The sequence below is a fragment of the Camelus dromedarius genome, chromosome 11, assembly GCF_036321535.1.
Source record: "Camelus dromedarius isolate mCamDro1 chromosome 11, mCamDro1.pat, whole genome shotgun sequence".
Taxonomy (NCBI): domain Eukaryota; kingdom Metazoa; phylum Chordata; class Mammalia; order Artiodactyla; family Camelidae; genus Camelus; species Camelus dromedarius.
Window position 1 is genome coordinate 36,411,689 of NC_087446.1, and position 16,542 is coordinate 36,428,230.

General features: G+C 39.8%; 1 protein-coding gene across 2 annotated transcripts in view; it reads right to left on the reverse strand.

Annotated features, from left to right (window-relative positions):
• The window catches only part of IGF1 (insulin like growth factor 1), a 67,520-nt gene that overhangs the window by 50,451 nt on the left and 527 nt on the right, over positions 1–16,542 (reverse strand). For both annotated transcript variants that reach the window (XM_010990021.3, XM_010990020.3), the window contains exon 2: positions 11,971–12,127. In XM_010990021.3, the coding sequence (XP_010988323.1) occupies positions 11,971–12,127 (157 nt within the window). The remainder of the gene's footprint in view (positions 1–11,970; positions 12,128–16,542) is intronic.

Below are 16,542 nucleotides of genomic sequence, written 5' to 3' on the forward strand. Positions count from 1 at the left end.
TTACCTTTGACCATATTAGATATAGTTGCAGCTGAAGTTTGTTACATGTTTCAGGAATAACAAAGCATCCGTATGGAACAAATATTTGGCAATATGGCAGCTGATGAAACCAGGAAAAATTAGACAAATTATCAAATGCTCACTCCCAAATTACTCAAAAAAGAAATTAGATCCATTTTCAGTAGCTTTGCTTTCAAATTTCTTCATTCCATGAGTCACCACTACCTTCTGCCAAACTAAATATGTCTATGAACGGCTGGAAACTTTAATGGAAAGAAACATAAAACTCAAAATACGTAGGAAAATTTAAGCTTCTTCATGGAAGACCTTCATGGAAGACTAGCAAGTCAGGAATGTTTAGAAACAGAAATAATGCATTGACAATACCTTTTGTTTTGGGTAGTTTCTGAGCTAACAAGCAATACAAGATGCATCAACCAGTCAACCAGCTGACATGCCTTTAAACTAAAATGACCTTTAAAAAGGAATTAGCTCTTTCCTTTTTGTTTGCTTGTTTGTTTTGTTTTGTTTTAAGCCTCCAAACCATCAAACTGCTAGAGTCTATGAAGATTCACTGTCCTACAGTCAGGTTGATTAGATTTGGGATAAGGACACTTGATGTTATTATCCAATGGGTGACAGAAATTGGGAAATTTTTCTTATGCATAGTTAAGGCTTAAATATTCAAAGAGTATTCTGATGCATGACACCAGAAGAATATGACATAGCAGTTCACTTGGACTTTATGGACTGTGGTTGCCAGTGCTACTTTCATATGAGTTTATCAAGGTTAAATTTAAAGTGTCTGACTATGCAAAGAACCCTAGACAGAGAGTGAGGTGACTGAGTTGCGGTCCTGGCTTTCCTACCAGCATGCTTTGTAACCTCATGTACGTCATGTTTTTTTTTCTGGACCTTGCTTCCCTCATCTGGGAATGAGAACACTGGACCAGACTGCTCTATATGGTTATTTCTAGCTCTCCAATTCTTCAATTACACTTTGGCAAATAGAAACCACTTGTTTCTCTGAGGGCTGATGCTCTAGTTGTTATACCTACCTTGGAACTTATTTGCTAGGGATGTATCACTTGTTTTGTACTTTCCCTTGACTACCACCTCTCCTTTTAGTGTGAATGCTTTAGATGAAATAAGGTAGAGGAATTGATTGGAAGTTCTGTTCTCAAAATCATTGTCATAGGTGGCATCTACTTGTGCGGGCTTCTATGGTAGCTCTTGAAAACTCTCTGTTGACTAGAATTAGCTTACTGTTGATATAGGAGAAGTTTTCACTGTGGCCACAGTGAGAATTTTTTCTTCTATACCTTCAGTCTCAGATCCAACAATGGTAGTGGTAGCAAATGGAAAGTCATGGGGTATACCCTGGGGACTGGTAGAAGGAAATCGCTTTTGGAATGCCTTTTTAAACGTCAGGTCAAGGAGTTTTATTAAGTGCCCAACACTGGATGCTGTGGAGGACAGAAACAACTTTTAAAATTTAGTCTCTTTTTTTCTGAAAGAGCTCAAAATAGGGAGGATGAAAATTCATGGCAACAATAACCAGTATTTGATTGTGGGTTCAAAAGTTTCTTTTCTATGTCAACTGTTGTGTCTCTGGGAGCTGTTGGATGTGAGGTCTCTGAGATCTTTGAACCACATGGTCACTGGTCTATATGGTGATAAAACTTACAATTCTGATTTCATCAAAGCCATGCTCAAAACCAAAAAAATTCAGTTCCCCTAAATCAAGCTGTGATAAGGAAGCAGTTTAGATGGGCAATCTGAGAGTACAAAGAAATTCTGATTAGTGAGTAATTCCTTCTGCTGAACACTGCTTTTTGAGGCTAAGCAAAAATCATTAATAGCTGACTTGGAAGAATGAAAATCTTTTGCTTACACTGATACCTCAGTGACTACCTAACCACTATGTGTAAACTAACTCTTTAAGCAAGCTCAGTGTGGTAAAGTGATAGATCTCATCTTTTTTCTGCTTCCTCCAATGAGGACATAAATAGTAATACTGAATGAGCATTCTGAAGATCCATTAATTGACTCCTGGATGGTCTAAAAGCAAAGTGATAGGTGAATAGGAGATACCAACATGCTTTTCTTTGTAATTGATAGGGTTGAGAAGATACACTGCCAAATTAAATTTTCTAGATTATAATTATTGCAGAACATTGAACTAATGGTTCAATATCATTAAAGATTAAAGTCTAGCCACTGAACTAATTTGTGGATGGTGATTAGAGGGACAACACAGAATATTCAATTCAATCCATTAATAGGTGACGTATTTGGATTTCCAAATATGTTTCCAAAGACCTTCTATAGTTGAGCCTTAAAAAAAACTCTGAGGTATAATATACTTATTTCTATTTTACTAATGAGGAATGGAAGACCCAAGGAAATTAAGTGACTTCTCCAAGGTCATAGAGCTGTTAAGTAAGGGAGCTGGGTGAGGCCAAATCGTGGAATTTCTGATTTTCAGAGTAATAAATACTGCACTGATCTCGTTCTGCTTTCTGGTAGAGCTGTTTACGGGCAATAGAAGGGCTGTGATGATACTCAGCCAGGAAAGACACAAGAATGGAGAAGAAACACTGTGGCCCCTCTCTCTGAGCCAGCGCTTTTCCACTTGTGAGGAATTGAGAGCTTATTTATTACATGATAAAGAAGGGAACGACCACAAATATTGGGGTCAAAGATGATCAGCTTCTCTGTCCATCTAAAACTATCAATATTGTAAATCAACTATACTTCAATTAAAAAAAGGTAGCCAGCTTCTTTTCCATGTGCTCCAGGTGGTCACAATCACACAGTTTTGCTCTATATCATTTCTGCCTTCCCTGACTACTGTTACAAAAATAAATGAGTTCTATAGCTTTTAAATGAAAGGGAGGGCCTGCGAACACATTTTTGATAGCCTATAGAAAGAGCTTTTTATTTTCAGAGAGAAGCTTTCAAAACCACAGTAACTCTTCTCATTGCTAACTCTGGGCAATGGACTGTAGACTCCATTAACCAGTGACTGATCTCTAGCTGGTGTGTCACTTTCACTCATAGCTTTCCCAGCTCTCTAGTTACTTTTCTTCTGGAGCCATCTCTAGTCCAGTAGTTCTCAATGAGGGGGTGATTCTGTACTGCCCCCAACCTGGAGACATTGAGCAATGTCTGGAGACGTTTTTGATTGTCACAACTGGGAGGAGGGTCCTACTGGCATCTAGAAGGTAGAAGCCAGATATAGTGCTAAACATTCCACAATGCACAGTGCCCCTCTCCCCAGACAAAAACTTATCTGTCCTAAAATGTCAATAGTGCTGAGGTTGAGAAATCCTGTTGCCAATGGCGCTGCTGGGGGAGGGAGTAGGAGAATAAAGTAGAATTTTAAAACATGTCACTTGGTCTCATAAAAGGGCTAGGGCTGGGGCAGGGAGGAAGGAAAAGGGAGGCGGTTGAAATGTACATGTCCCCAGATCAGCTGAATCCAGAATTCCATCCCTTGGTGCTCTTTTCCCCAGTTTCATAGATAATCAGGAGTTGGTTGCTTGTGGGTTGGCTCAGTACAGACTTTCTTCATCATTTGCCTCTGATGAAAGACCCATTTCATCAGGGTAAATGGCACAAGTAGTACCATCTTCCCAGCAATATTCACAGAATTGACTCTATGACTAACACATTTTCAAAGTTTAAAAGACCCCTCCAACAGCCTTTCTAGTACCTCATAAAGATCACAGAAGAAAATCTGAAGAGATTCATAGAGTATTTGCTTGGAAATCTGCAAAAAAATCAGGTGTAAATTTCTTTTGGCTTGGGGCCGCCAGAGAAATCTCCAGAAAAGAAACCCATCCAACAACTCTTCAGGCTGTTTCAGATTTTCCAGGAGCACAGCTTTGCTAAGTCATTCCAAAGCAATTCTACCCAAGTTGACATTGGAGAGAGTGACCAAAGAGTCAGAATAATATAATATACAATAATAGTCTAAATCATGACCTGAAGTGGACTTGGAATGCCCAAAGCACATTGAAAGGCCTTGTGCATTGTATAGGAAATAGACAGGGAATCCTTTTAGTTTGTGCAGATTTCTATAGCAAGGGAACAAACATGTCAACTTCAGTCCCAGGTGAGTTTATTGGAATGAGAGTGCCACCAAGATCTATGTTCACTTGGGTGAGCTTGATAGGAGGCCTCTCCTGGTCATTTAAATTTACCAGGTGGCGTAGACACTGGCCTGGTCCATTGCAGCTAAAGGCTGAAAACCGCGTTGGAATCAGGAAACAGAATCAAAACTATTTCCTTCTACTTCCGCCGTTAATTGGCAGCATGACCTTGAACATGTCACTTCCTTTTGAGTTTCACTCTTGATATTGACTAGATTATTTTTCAAAGGCTTCCAAGCTTACAGAAATCTTCAATTTTATTTCCTTTGAAAAATTAAGTAGTTTTATTAGAGAGATGTATACTTCATCAAGAATCAGATTCTTGGATGTCTTCACAGGGGCTTCAGCATACCTTTTTGGGGGGAGTAGGGGAGGAGGGAGGAAACCCTTATCCCTGCAGAACACCAGAGCATTTAATGCAAAAGGTTTTAATTTAAAAGACTGTGTGGTCTCTGCTGGTTGCACAACTTCTCTCTGTGTCCATGCTGCTGCTGATCAAATATTGCAAAGCCATTAATTACCTTCAGACAAATGCAGAGGGCCACGTGCAAAAGTTCTGGCCAACTGCAAAAAGCAATATGCCAGATGTAAAGTTAAGTGAAGGGTTTTTCTTGGTATTTAAGGTTCAGTGAAAAAGTAAGAGGGGCAGCTATGCCAAGAATGAAAAGCCAGAGCTTGCCAAGTGCTTCTTTAAGTGGCTTTAGCCAATGTGAGACTAAACAATGCATTAAATAGGCATACAACTTACTGCAGTTAAGGAATTACATGTCAAATAACAGCTCTTCGCTATGTTTTAAACATGATCTCGCATATAGATAAAGACAAATGAAATGCTGTGTTGTCATCTCCTTAGTCTAACAGCTAATAAGGCCTCAGGATTTGAACTTTCCAGGCAACCAAAAGTAATTCTTTGTGATGTAAGAGCTTGCTGGTGTTTCACAGAGATGTATAGGATGGAACTCTGCCAGGGCAGCAGCTCAGTGCAAAATCATTTTTTGCCACCATGGTTGTCAAAGACTCTGGCTGCATAAAAGAGCAAAGGCTTTGTAGCCTATTATTGAGAACAATGAGAAATCTCCTTGGGAGAGATCTTGTGCCTGTTTGCAGTGTGTCTGATTCTGTGGTATGGGCTGTGAAATCAGAAGAAAGTCTGTTAGAGGGATGAGGTTGGCTCTTTACAGAGGCCTTGAGGAATGCTGGCATGGTACATGGTGTCTGGACAAGGTACATGGAGGACCAGAGGATCTGGGAAATACCAACACTTTCTTCTGGATCCAAAATGGAGATATGAGCCTACCAGCCACTGAAGATCCAAGACATTCCAATACCAATGGTCTTCAAGCAGCTGGTTGTGGGACACCTGTATGGGTGGAAGCCTTGTATCCAAACCCTTCGCTGTTCCCATAGCTCCTTTCATGGTCAGGTTGGGGAAGACTCTCCTGCCTGGCCCACTCTATGGCTTATGGTGCCTTGTGACCACCTCTCCTTTACCACCTCTCTTATAGCACCCAGAGAAAGATCCTTGGTCCAAATAAATAGCCCTCCTTCAGTAGGTCTTTGAGAAAAACCAACAGAACTAGCAGTTGCTAGAAATGAAACACTTGAGGTGTGCTAGCAGAGGAAGAAGAAAACTTGGAGTTGGCCAGAGGAGGGGTCCTGAAGATCATACCACATATCCCTGTGCTCACAGGTAAGCTACAGTGTCCTCTCTGAGTGGGGTCCAGTCTGTGAAGACCCTTGAACAGCCGCAGCATCTAATTAAAGAAGCTTTTCTTGTGTACCCTGAGGAAATGCTGTTAGTATTTCCTAAGTTTTTCTGGATGGTAAGATGTAGGGTCATTACCTGGATATCTTCCTCATATTTCCTCTCAAAGAAGAGTTCACCCAGGGGTCCGTGCTCCTGATCTCTAAGAAGAGGCCTGGGATTTTGGAAGCATCCCCCTATGCCACAACACTTCGGACCTTTAAACAATATCAGTGGCCAGGTGAATGTGCTTCTAGGAGACAAGAGACCTTGACTTTGGTTTTGGATCCATCAAGTGAGGTAAGTCACAAAATCTCAATCTCATATTTCTCATTTGTCCAATGAAGCAATAATTCTTGCCTTCTAAGATTGGGGTAAAGAGAACTGATACAACTGGATTTTGAAAAAGTGAATATACTAGTCAAATATAAACCATTCTTTGTGCTACGACTTTGTGATATGACTATGTACCTGTTACTACTAGCAGCAGGTTTTATCAGCTGCCCTTATGGAGTAAAAATGTGTGTAATGAGCTGCTCGGATACTTTTACCTGTGCAATAGACTCTGCAACTGATCCTGGAAGAGAATAAATAAGTAAAACCGCAAATGTGCTTACAATGCTTACGATGTGTCCGGCAGTATTCTAATTTAATATGGTCTAATATATTAACCAGTTTGATGAAGTAGGCCCCATTTTACAGATGAGGAAATTGAGGAACAAAGAGATTAAATGACTTGCTCAATGCTACCCACCAGAGCTAGGATTCAAATCATTTATTCTTGGCAATAGAGACCATACTTGGTCTTGAATTATTCCCTCTCCTGTTTCTTGTAATTATCCATCAGGGAGAAGATGGTCTCAGAGAGCATTATAATATCAGAAAAATGCAAATTATTTTCTAAATTTGCACAGAAATGATAACTTTCTTAGCGGTCCTTTCTGTTGCCCAGACTGGACCTCTTGGGCATATTTAAAGAGTAGCAGCAAGCGCTTGGGGTCAATATAAAATCTCACTGTTTTTCTTGAAGAATATCTGTGACCTATTAGCTTAGTGATGGCCAAGGCCAAGGTCAAATCCCACATGTGCCAATTGATTTCAAAGAGAAAAGCTTTTCCAAAGCCAGTGACTGTACCTCTAACTTTGACCAGCTGTCATGCAAATGCATGGCTGGCAGCCTAAGGGATATCAAGCCAAGAAATGCAAATGGTTTAGTTCAAATCCAGCCCCACTCAAAGCAATGCTAATGGTGGATGAGTGCATCTTTGTCCCCAACTGCATTCTCTTGGAAAGGCAGTATCAACAGGCTAGGAAAAGGCTTTTAGTCAAGGTTTAGAAGTCTATAGATTCTAATTTGTCCCCTCTAATTTAAAAAAGGGCAGCTAAAAACTGACCTACTTACTTTTCCTCACTTCCAAGAGAGTGAGAAAACGTAAAGATGAGAACTGTCAGCTGGTCCTTCCTAGCAAAGAAAAGTGACAATCTGTTTTCACAAGGCGTGTGCTCCTTTGGCCAGATAACCTGCATGTATTTGGTCATGTCTGAGCTTCTATTCCATCCCTGAGGGGTTGGAACCCACCTTAAAAGAAAATAAAACAAAGAAGCTGAGGCTCCTCTTTCTTTAAGTAAGTGGGATCTCCTATCTTTGGGGATGAACAGAAACTATGTAAAGAAGATAAAGGAGACTAAATGTTCTTTGGTCACTATTTAAATCAAGGGTTCTCCTTTCTTGAATAGCACCAAATCCTTGTTAATTACAACCTAGACTATGAGTCTGTTAAAGTTAGAAGAGGTCATTTACTTTCACAAAATCCTCTTGTTTTATAGACAAGGACATTTTGGCCCAGGAAGCTTAAATGCCTGCCAAAGTCATATAGCTAATGAATGACAGGTCTGGGAGCAGTTTTCTGAACACTATATTTCAACTGAAGGAAGCTTGAGTTAACAATAATAACCTCGATCTAGGAAGGTTGTGGCAATCAATAACAATGAAATTCATTGCAAAGTTTCACTTAAACTCTTTATAAAACAGTATGTTTTAACACATGAAGAATGCCATTCATTTATTCAGACCTGTTCTTAATAACTATGCATTGGAAGTATGTTTTACAAAAGCTATAAATCTGAAATAGCCAAAAGGGTATCCAACTTTCCTTTCTAATTGATTTACTTCTCCTTTTTCCCAGACCGCTGAGGTAAAGCATATACAGTTTATTTAAGGGACTGTTTATAGACTCTTAAAACTAAAAAGGACCCCAGAAACTCACTTTCTTTTGGTTGCTCTTAATTGAAACCATCCAAGGTAGTTGGTTGTCCATCAATTTTTTAAGTATCTCCAAGGAGAGAAATTCCACAAGCCTCTAAAGCACATGTTAAAACGGTCAATCACCATGGCTGTCAAGAATTATATCTATGGCAGGCTTAACTTCTCCTGTTTCACTTGAAGCTCTTTTCCTCTTGCTTGGTTCCACGCAAAGTGAAGTTACAACAAGCTGCCCTCTGTGAGGGCTCTGTCAGGCTGGTAAGATAATAGCTAGTTCTTTTCCAATGTGCCACCTCCATTATGCCACCATTTTTCTTCCTGAACTATGAGGGTCCGAGACTGGTTGATGCACTCTCTTACTACGATACATAGGGAAGAATCAGTACTTAGTTCTATCTCCGCAACTTCCATTTCATAAAATGTCTGGGGAAGCTCATAAATTATAGAGGAACTGTTCCACTTATGCTGGGAAGATGTTCACAAAACAGATAATCTAGAAGGTGGCTTCCCCTGTGCTGTAGTGGAACTTGGCTTGTAAAGAAATATGAGCTGATTTACAACATTGGGTCAATCTATACAAAATAAGCCTTACCAAAAATATTATTCAAAACAGTTCTGTCTCTAATAGGGTTAACAAAGTCTCTCGGTTAAATATTCTGGCCCAACAAAGAAGATAGATATGGAGGCAATTTTCTTTGAGATGTCTGAGTTTCAAACTAAGATCAGAAACCACCTCCACTATTAAAAAATACCCATACATTGAAAATGAATTTGGAGCAGCTTAAAATAAAACACACAGCCACAATAAAACTTTGAAAATAAGGGTAAAATGATAATGAGTCAATTGATAGGGGATAGAGGTGGGGAAGACTCTTTTCCTCTAAAAAGTATTTCAAAGGCTGTAAATACTTAGAGCTGACTTCTCCATACACAGTAAATCTCAGGGGACAAAAAGGAAACGCAATAAAATTTGTTGACAGCAGTTAATGCCTGTAAGAATAATTGGCTCAGACACAAAACAGACCATCAATGTAGCTTGGGGAGGACAAGAATGCAGCCTCTAAGTCATTGTTAGTATACACTGTATTCAGTTGGAAAGAAGATAAAGTTTTATCAAATAGCCGGGTAAATATGAGATGAGAATTGTCCAAAGTATCTGACAAACCTAATTCTTGATGATTCTGAAGACTAAGATCAAACAAGTAATGCCTTTCCATTCAACTGGATTCAGTTCAAGTCAATCCTGTCAGTCCAACAATCAGATATGAGCTGAGGCTGTATCAGCCAGGCACTGAGCCAGATACTGGCATGCAGTGGTAAATAAATACGGATCTTGGTATCAAGGAGTCCACTGAGAGGGTAGATTCTGGTTAGGAGATTTCAAAAATGGGACAAAATATTCAGGAAAAGCATAAATGACCATAATCTGTTCTTCCATGATTATTTTTCTCTTATGACACTTGATGATACTTACGTATGTTTTGTTTGTTTGTTTTTTGTTTTTTGTTTTTATCTCCCAACTAGGCTGTGAGTTCCTCAAAGGAAAAGTTAATCTCTTGGTATCTCATTCATGCCTAGTACAGTGTCTTACACATAGCAGATGCTTCATCAGTGTTTTGAATTAAAGAGTTTAAAGGGGCTAATTTATCTTGGGCAAAAGGGTGGTCCAGTTGATAGCAAGTTAACAATAATACTTTTATGCATAAGGGTTTATGTCAGACAAAGAATTTACAATAAGTCATGAAGTTCTGAAACGCAGAACTTATGATATATAGACTCATAATAATAATAATAATAATAATAATAATAATAATAATAATACACAGTTTATAAAACCAACTTCTACCCAGAGTTACACTCTAAACATCAAGCATTGCCATAATTAACCTTCCCCTTTGAAGTTACTAAAATAGAATTAAAAAGCATTTGCTTAAAATCTGATTATTGGAGTAACAGAATGCATTTCAAAAGTGCATTTAAATTGGTTTCTGTCATAGCTGTACAATACTCTTAACTATCTGTGTGAATATGTATAAGATAATATGTTTACTTGAGACCAAATTATTTCTTTCCATTCTCAGTTTTTGTCACCTAATGCAAACATCACAGAAAGTTATAGAAAGATTCAGTTTCCATGCACTGTGCATGGAAATCCTGGAGCATGTCATGTTGGACATCACAATTCAACCTGGCACATAACAGAAGACACTGGGGGGCTTGGCAATCACCTAGTGAAGTGGATAAAAGGAAATGGCACAAATGGATTATCAAGGCAGAAAAAGTCCTCTTGGGCATAGTAAGTGAGAACCACTTATTCATTTTTTAAAATGTGGACCAGTAGCTGCAAAGTAAAGAATAGTGACAACCCATCATTGGGTGATGCTGATGTGACACATTTGCTTTCTGCAAGATATTTTGAAGGTAAAAGTCTGCTATTTGAAAAGCATTCACCCAGTGAACTCGCTCATCTGCACGGCAACAGAGAACTGGATAGAATTGCTTTATTGCCAGAAAAATAAATGAATTCACTCAATTAAAGCACAGGCTGGAAACAGAGAGTAGGAATTTATCCATTCAAAGAGTAGAAAGCACTTCTCATTCTCTGTCTCTAGTTGTTGAAAAGCTGTTTGTCGCCAAATCTCCAAGTACAGATCATCAACCTGCCTATCAGCCTCTTCCTTCCCGTTCTTCCTACCCATCCCAGCCTGCTACACACAGACCCCTCCCCTGAGTCTCTCTTTCACACACACACACACACACACACCCCTTGCTGGAAAGATGATGAGAGAGACTTGAAGCACGTGAGTCATCACAGTAGCTATTCAAAGCCTAGTGGGTAGCTGAGGTGAGCTGTCTACACTTGAGAGATATGAACCTCTAAGAATGATTCATCGTCCTGAGGACCTGAGCGTCAGTTCCCTGGAACTCTCTAAAATTTCAAAGAATTATACAGAATAAGCATCTGGCTTTCCATCTTTCAGTGTCCTGTAATATACAAGGAGACAGATGCCTCTGAGGTAGGTTCTTTAAGTGATCTATTCCCTCAGGCAGCATTGACTCTTGTTTGTGTTTATTATTTATTTGCAAGCATGGACTTGGCTGTCTACTTTTTATTGACTGTTGACTTTTTAATCACCTGAGACCTACTTATGGGCTAAGTGACCTTGCACTTGTCAGAAACCCTTTTCCAAATGGAGACATCACTGGAGAGCCCCAGAGAAGAGCAACGTCAAAAGAAGGCAGTAACAAAAAATCAAGGTCAATTTGCATGGAGGGCAAATTAATACAGCATTTCAGTTTCCATTTAGAGAGAGCCTGTGTATTTGCAAACGTGCCTTTCAGCAAAGTTCACCTGTCTGTTCATGGTGATTTCATATCACATGGAGACATCTGGGATGTGCCTCTAAAATTCTTTTGCCAATTCCACCTTCCTAGTTTCCTCCAAATTACCTAGCACTTAAAACAGGCCTACATGTTTGCATATGTTTATCCATGCACCCACAGATCTCGGGAAAAAACCTCAATCCCCCAGGGCCATTTTGTCCCATCTTTTCACTGGAAGGAATGGAATAGTGAGGGTTGAGCAGAATAGTTGCTGGAAAACTCAGCGGGAAGACAAACTGCTAAGGAGGAAAATTCCATCCTAAATGCAAAAGCTGCCACAGCCCCGCTGAAACACTAGGCTCACTTTGAGGTGAGGAATCTCAGAGGCTGAGGACGACTGCCAGCCACGGGCAGTCATTCCGTTCTTCACACACTGCCTGCGGTTGTAAATCCACAGAGCAGTGAGAGGGAGGACTACTTACTGAAATAAAAGCCCCTGTCTCCGCACACGAACTGAAGAGCATCCACCAACTCAGCCCCGCAGAGCGTCTCAGGTCCAGCCGTGGCAGAGCTGGTGAAGGTGAGCAAGCACAGGGCCAAGTAGAAGAGATGCGAGGAGGACGTGACGTGCATCTTTACCTGCCAAAGAAGCAGAAGGAGAGTCACACTTCCTCCTGGGTCCTTGCCAGGGGGTTGAGGGTAAGGCAGGAGTGCCTTTGCCCCCAGCTTTCCAATACTGCCAATCAGAACTGCCCGCTCAGAAGTGCAACAGGAGGTGTGAGTGACCACAGGGCGGTGTGGACTGAGCATGTCTTGGCATCAAGCAACCTGAGTTTAATCCTCCTGCTACTGTGCAACCTTGAGAAGTCCTCCCTGAACCCCCTTCTTTATGGGTTCCTCTTACAACTCAGTGAGGTAAAATATCCAGAAACATTTACTATGGAAGGAAAAGATGCTGTTATTGCAATGGGATCGCACACCATTCAGAGATCCTAGTAAACCTTTGGAACTATCAAAGGTTAAATTGTGCTCATTTCAGATTTGGGGCCAAATATGTTTTATTAATTTAAATTCTCTGAAGACTGGCCATCCACAGATGGCATGTGCATTCATTATTGACCAGAATACTAAATTAACCAGAACATCATTCCCCCCATGCTGATTAAAGAGAATTCACTGTGACTGAAAAAGAACTTGTGAAAATACTATATATCATTATAGTTTTTTTTTCTTTTCACTTTTGAGAGAGACAGAGACAGAGATAAAAACAGAGACAGAGAGAAACAGAGGCAGAGAAAGACAAAGAGACAGAGATTTCTTACCTGGGGGATACCAGCAGTTAACAATTACAAGTGGATATAAAAACCAGAAACAGGAAAAAATGTGAGGATTTAGGAATGAAATTGCTTATGCTAAGTAAACCCCACTCCTTCTGCATTCTAAACCTCCATGTGTTAAGCTCAATATCAGATCAACACATGTGTAGACAGTGCCTTCCATGAATAGGGCACTGGGCTCAAAACCTGGAAAAGCCTTTTTAAAAATTTTATTATTATTATTATTATTATTATTATTATTATTATTATTATTATTATTATTATTATTATTATTATTTTTGTCACAGGAATTTTGATTTCATCTCTTGGAGGGACTTACATGTCACTGTATCCATTTTACAGCACGGACCCCTGCTTGGCCTGACTTAGCCAATGATAGACAGCCAAATGGCAGCACTGCCAGAAGCAGGATTCCTGTGGCTCAAGTCTCCATCTTCACTCTCAGCAGTAGAAACAATGCAGAGGTGATCATTAAGTTTTTCCATATTGCTACTTGTGGCACAAGGATGTGGTTTCTTCCAGGAAGCCTCCTAAGGTGAGTAGCTTCACCCCTGTCAGATGCATTTACTTTTCAGCAGCATTGGCAGAGTCAGTGACAGGATGTTAAGTGAGGGACCCAATCAAAAGGTCATGGAGTTAAGCTGGAAGCTATCATTATGAAAAGAGGCTTTTCTGAACCTCCCAGTAGTGGCAGGTCCATTCAGCCCCATCACTTTTGGAGAAACAGACTCAGTCACTTATTTTCTGACCACCTTCCTTGCCCTCCATGAACTCTTAACTTAATGGCTTTCTACATCAGTGGCAAAATTTGCTCCATCATTTTAATTAAGATTTCCATTTTTGTGGCCAGACTCTCGGCTCAGCAATTGGGAAAAAACTCCTAACCCCCAGACTCCTGTTAACACAATGTAAATATTTAGTTAATGCTTGTAAAACAGTTGAAGATGAAAAGCATCCTCTATTTGCAAATCATCATAAATAATGAACATAAAATAGAAGAGGAGGTAAAAGCCCAATTGAACATTTCTTCCATTTTCTTGATAGGACCTCTTTGTGGAAACCCTCCACCCCCACGCAGCCAAAGCCACTGGGACTGCTAGAAACAAGTTATCATCCAATTCTCATTTTTCCTAATTATAAAATAATCAGTGGGAGTGTTCTCTTCCAATATTTCCAGTGGAAACCTCCGCAAATCCAACCCAACTGGACTTTACTGCCCTTCTCAAAAGCAAGAACTAATAATTGATCTTACAGAACATACACCACACTCTGGCAATGGGCCAGTTCTAGAATGAATGTTATTCTGCCAATCCTATTACTCCATCCCTCTCTTCTCTGCTGTGTTTATAGTGATGCTGAAGGCCAAGCACCTGCAACTGTAGATGCTTCAAGTTCTTCAGTTCTCATGAAATTCACGGAAAAAGGTATTCAATTTATAGCTTTAGTGAATTAAGAACATCACTAGGTATCAAGGTTATATTTTTAATAGTTAGTTCTTTTGTATAACAGATTTAAATCCAGCAACACATATAAATCTCTAGCATTTAAGATTTAAGGTTTATTTTTTTACAGATTTTCCCTTTCCTTTTTTTTTTTGCTGAGTTATGTTCTCAGATAAATATCAGCACTTATAGTTCTAGGACAAGATAGAACCTCTAGTGCATTTTCCTTTCATTCAGGGAACAGTCCAGTACACCCACAGAGAACCAGAGAATTTATCACATTATGTTCCCCCCCAAAAAGAAAACAATAAGGAACTTGCTTAGGAGTTAAAAGTTTGAAAAAAAGTGTCCCCATATGTTCATCATTTCCTTGGCCTTTTTATTTTGCCAAACACAAAAGAAACGAAGAGAGAGAAAGGAAAGATTTGAGAGAGAGAAAGGAAGGAAGGACCAGACAGAGAAGAAAAAAAAGGAAAAAAAAAAAAGCAGAGCATGCTTTCTCAAAAATCATTCACAAATCCAGAATTGAAAATACCTTTCTTTTTGTCTTAAATAAATGGAATATCAATTGATTCCAGATGTCTGGGCTACAATAAAAAATGCCCAGCAAAATTTGAGGGCAATAGTCATAAGAAAATACTCACTGTAGGTGTAACCATTTTTGTTTGTTCCAGATCTTTTACAGCAGGTCAGGGTGGGTATTATGAGACTGATGTGAATAGAAAACTGAGGACTTAAAAACATGTGCTGCTTTGTGGGTGGGGTTTGTGAAAGCATCTAGTTACATTTGGACACCCGGGCAGGTATGCTATGAGCCTGGGTAAACTGCCTTTTGTCCATTCAGACAATGAGCAAATTGCACAGCTGGGATTTGAGTCAATCTTTTCCTCCCAATCAAGCCACCAATTTCCATTGTGTGCCTATTGTAGCCTCCCTGAACAGTGACCCAAGCTCCAGTCCTCTCCCTTGCCCTCTTCCCTCTGACTCAAACACTTGGAAACATCTTGAGACTGAGAGTACAATCAGCTTACAAGTTCTGCCTGGCAGACACTTTTATTCATTGAATTACACTGAAAGACCACGTAGCTCCCTCGAACCACTTCCTGCTCCAAGTACAGGAAAAAGCAACAACTTAATGGCTAGCTCTACTTCTGAAAAGTTCAGCATACACAGCATGTAAAGTTCATTTGGAGTTTTCCAAATGTGTAATTAATGCAGAGATAACACTCCACAGCCTCTTTTAGGATCATCTAAGCAGGGAGACAAAACCCTCAGCTGTCAGACCACATAGCACATATGTCTATTGACTTCATTCCTTTTAAAAGCAAGGTAGCCTGTGTGCATTCCAACATCTCAAGGGCGGCAGAATCAGGTGCCTGACAAGGATGTATCCTTAACTCTTAAGCCACTTACTTGACTAAGAAAAGTCCCAGTGGTGGAGTATTTGAAAGCAGCAAATGAGTACCGCGTACTTAGTGGTAGGGACGGTTTATGAATTGAGCCCTCAGGCAATTGCATCGGGGAGCCAGTGACAGCGGCTTAAAAGTGCTTGCAAATTGGAAAAACACAAGTCTTGAAGGATATAATTTTGCTGAGAATGGAAACTTGAACTAGGGCCAGTGATTGGAAACGAGAAGTCAGTGCATTGACAACGCCAGCCAAATTTACCTAAAGAGACTTTACAACACCGAGTATAAAATCAGAGTTTTACAGCACGAAACCCCAAGTCCAAACTTCACCCATGAGAGTCCTCCTCAAAAGAAAAAACTTGGAATAGCTGTTGCTAGAAAGTTTCCGCTTTCCATATACAGTATGCATTTGTTTAAATTATATGAATATGCAAGGTCAGTAAGAGTTCTTAAGGAGTTTTTTTTCAGAAGAGCAAATTAAACTTCACTCTAACTTTGACTCTCTGGGCATAAATGTAGAGAGTTCCGGGACCTTAGCTCCAAAGATCCTATTTAAAAGCTTTAAAATCACTTAAAATGTAACTCTTTGTATGTGGCATGCCTTGTAATAAAAGCCCTGACAAGTTACACACACACACACACACACACACACACACACTCCTACACACACACGAACATGGTCTTAAAAATAAAACATCTGCACCTGCAAAAAAAATCCAAAAGTTCATATCCATGCTCTATAGCCCTTAACCATAGACAGGATTTAAAGGAATCTTCTATAATGACACCACTGAAGCCCTGCAGAAGTGGAGGATTTAGCATAAGTACCTTGCAATAGTTTCTACTCATACAGATATCTGTGCAAA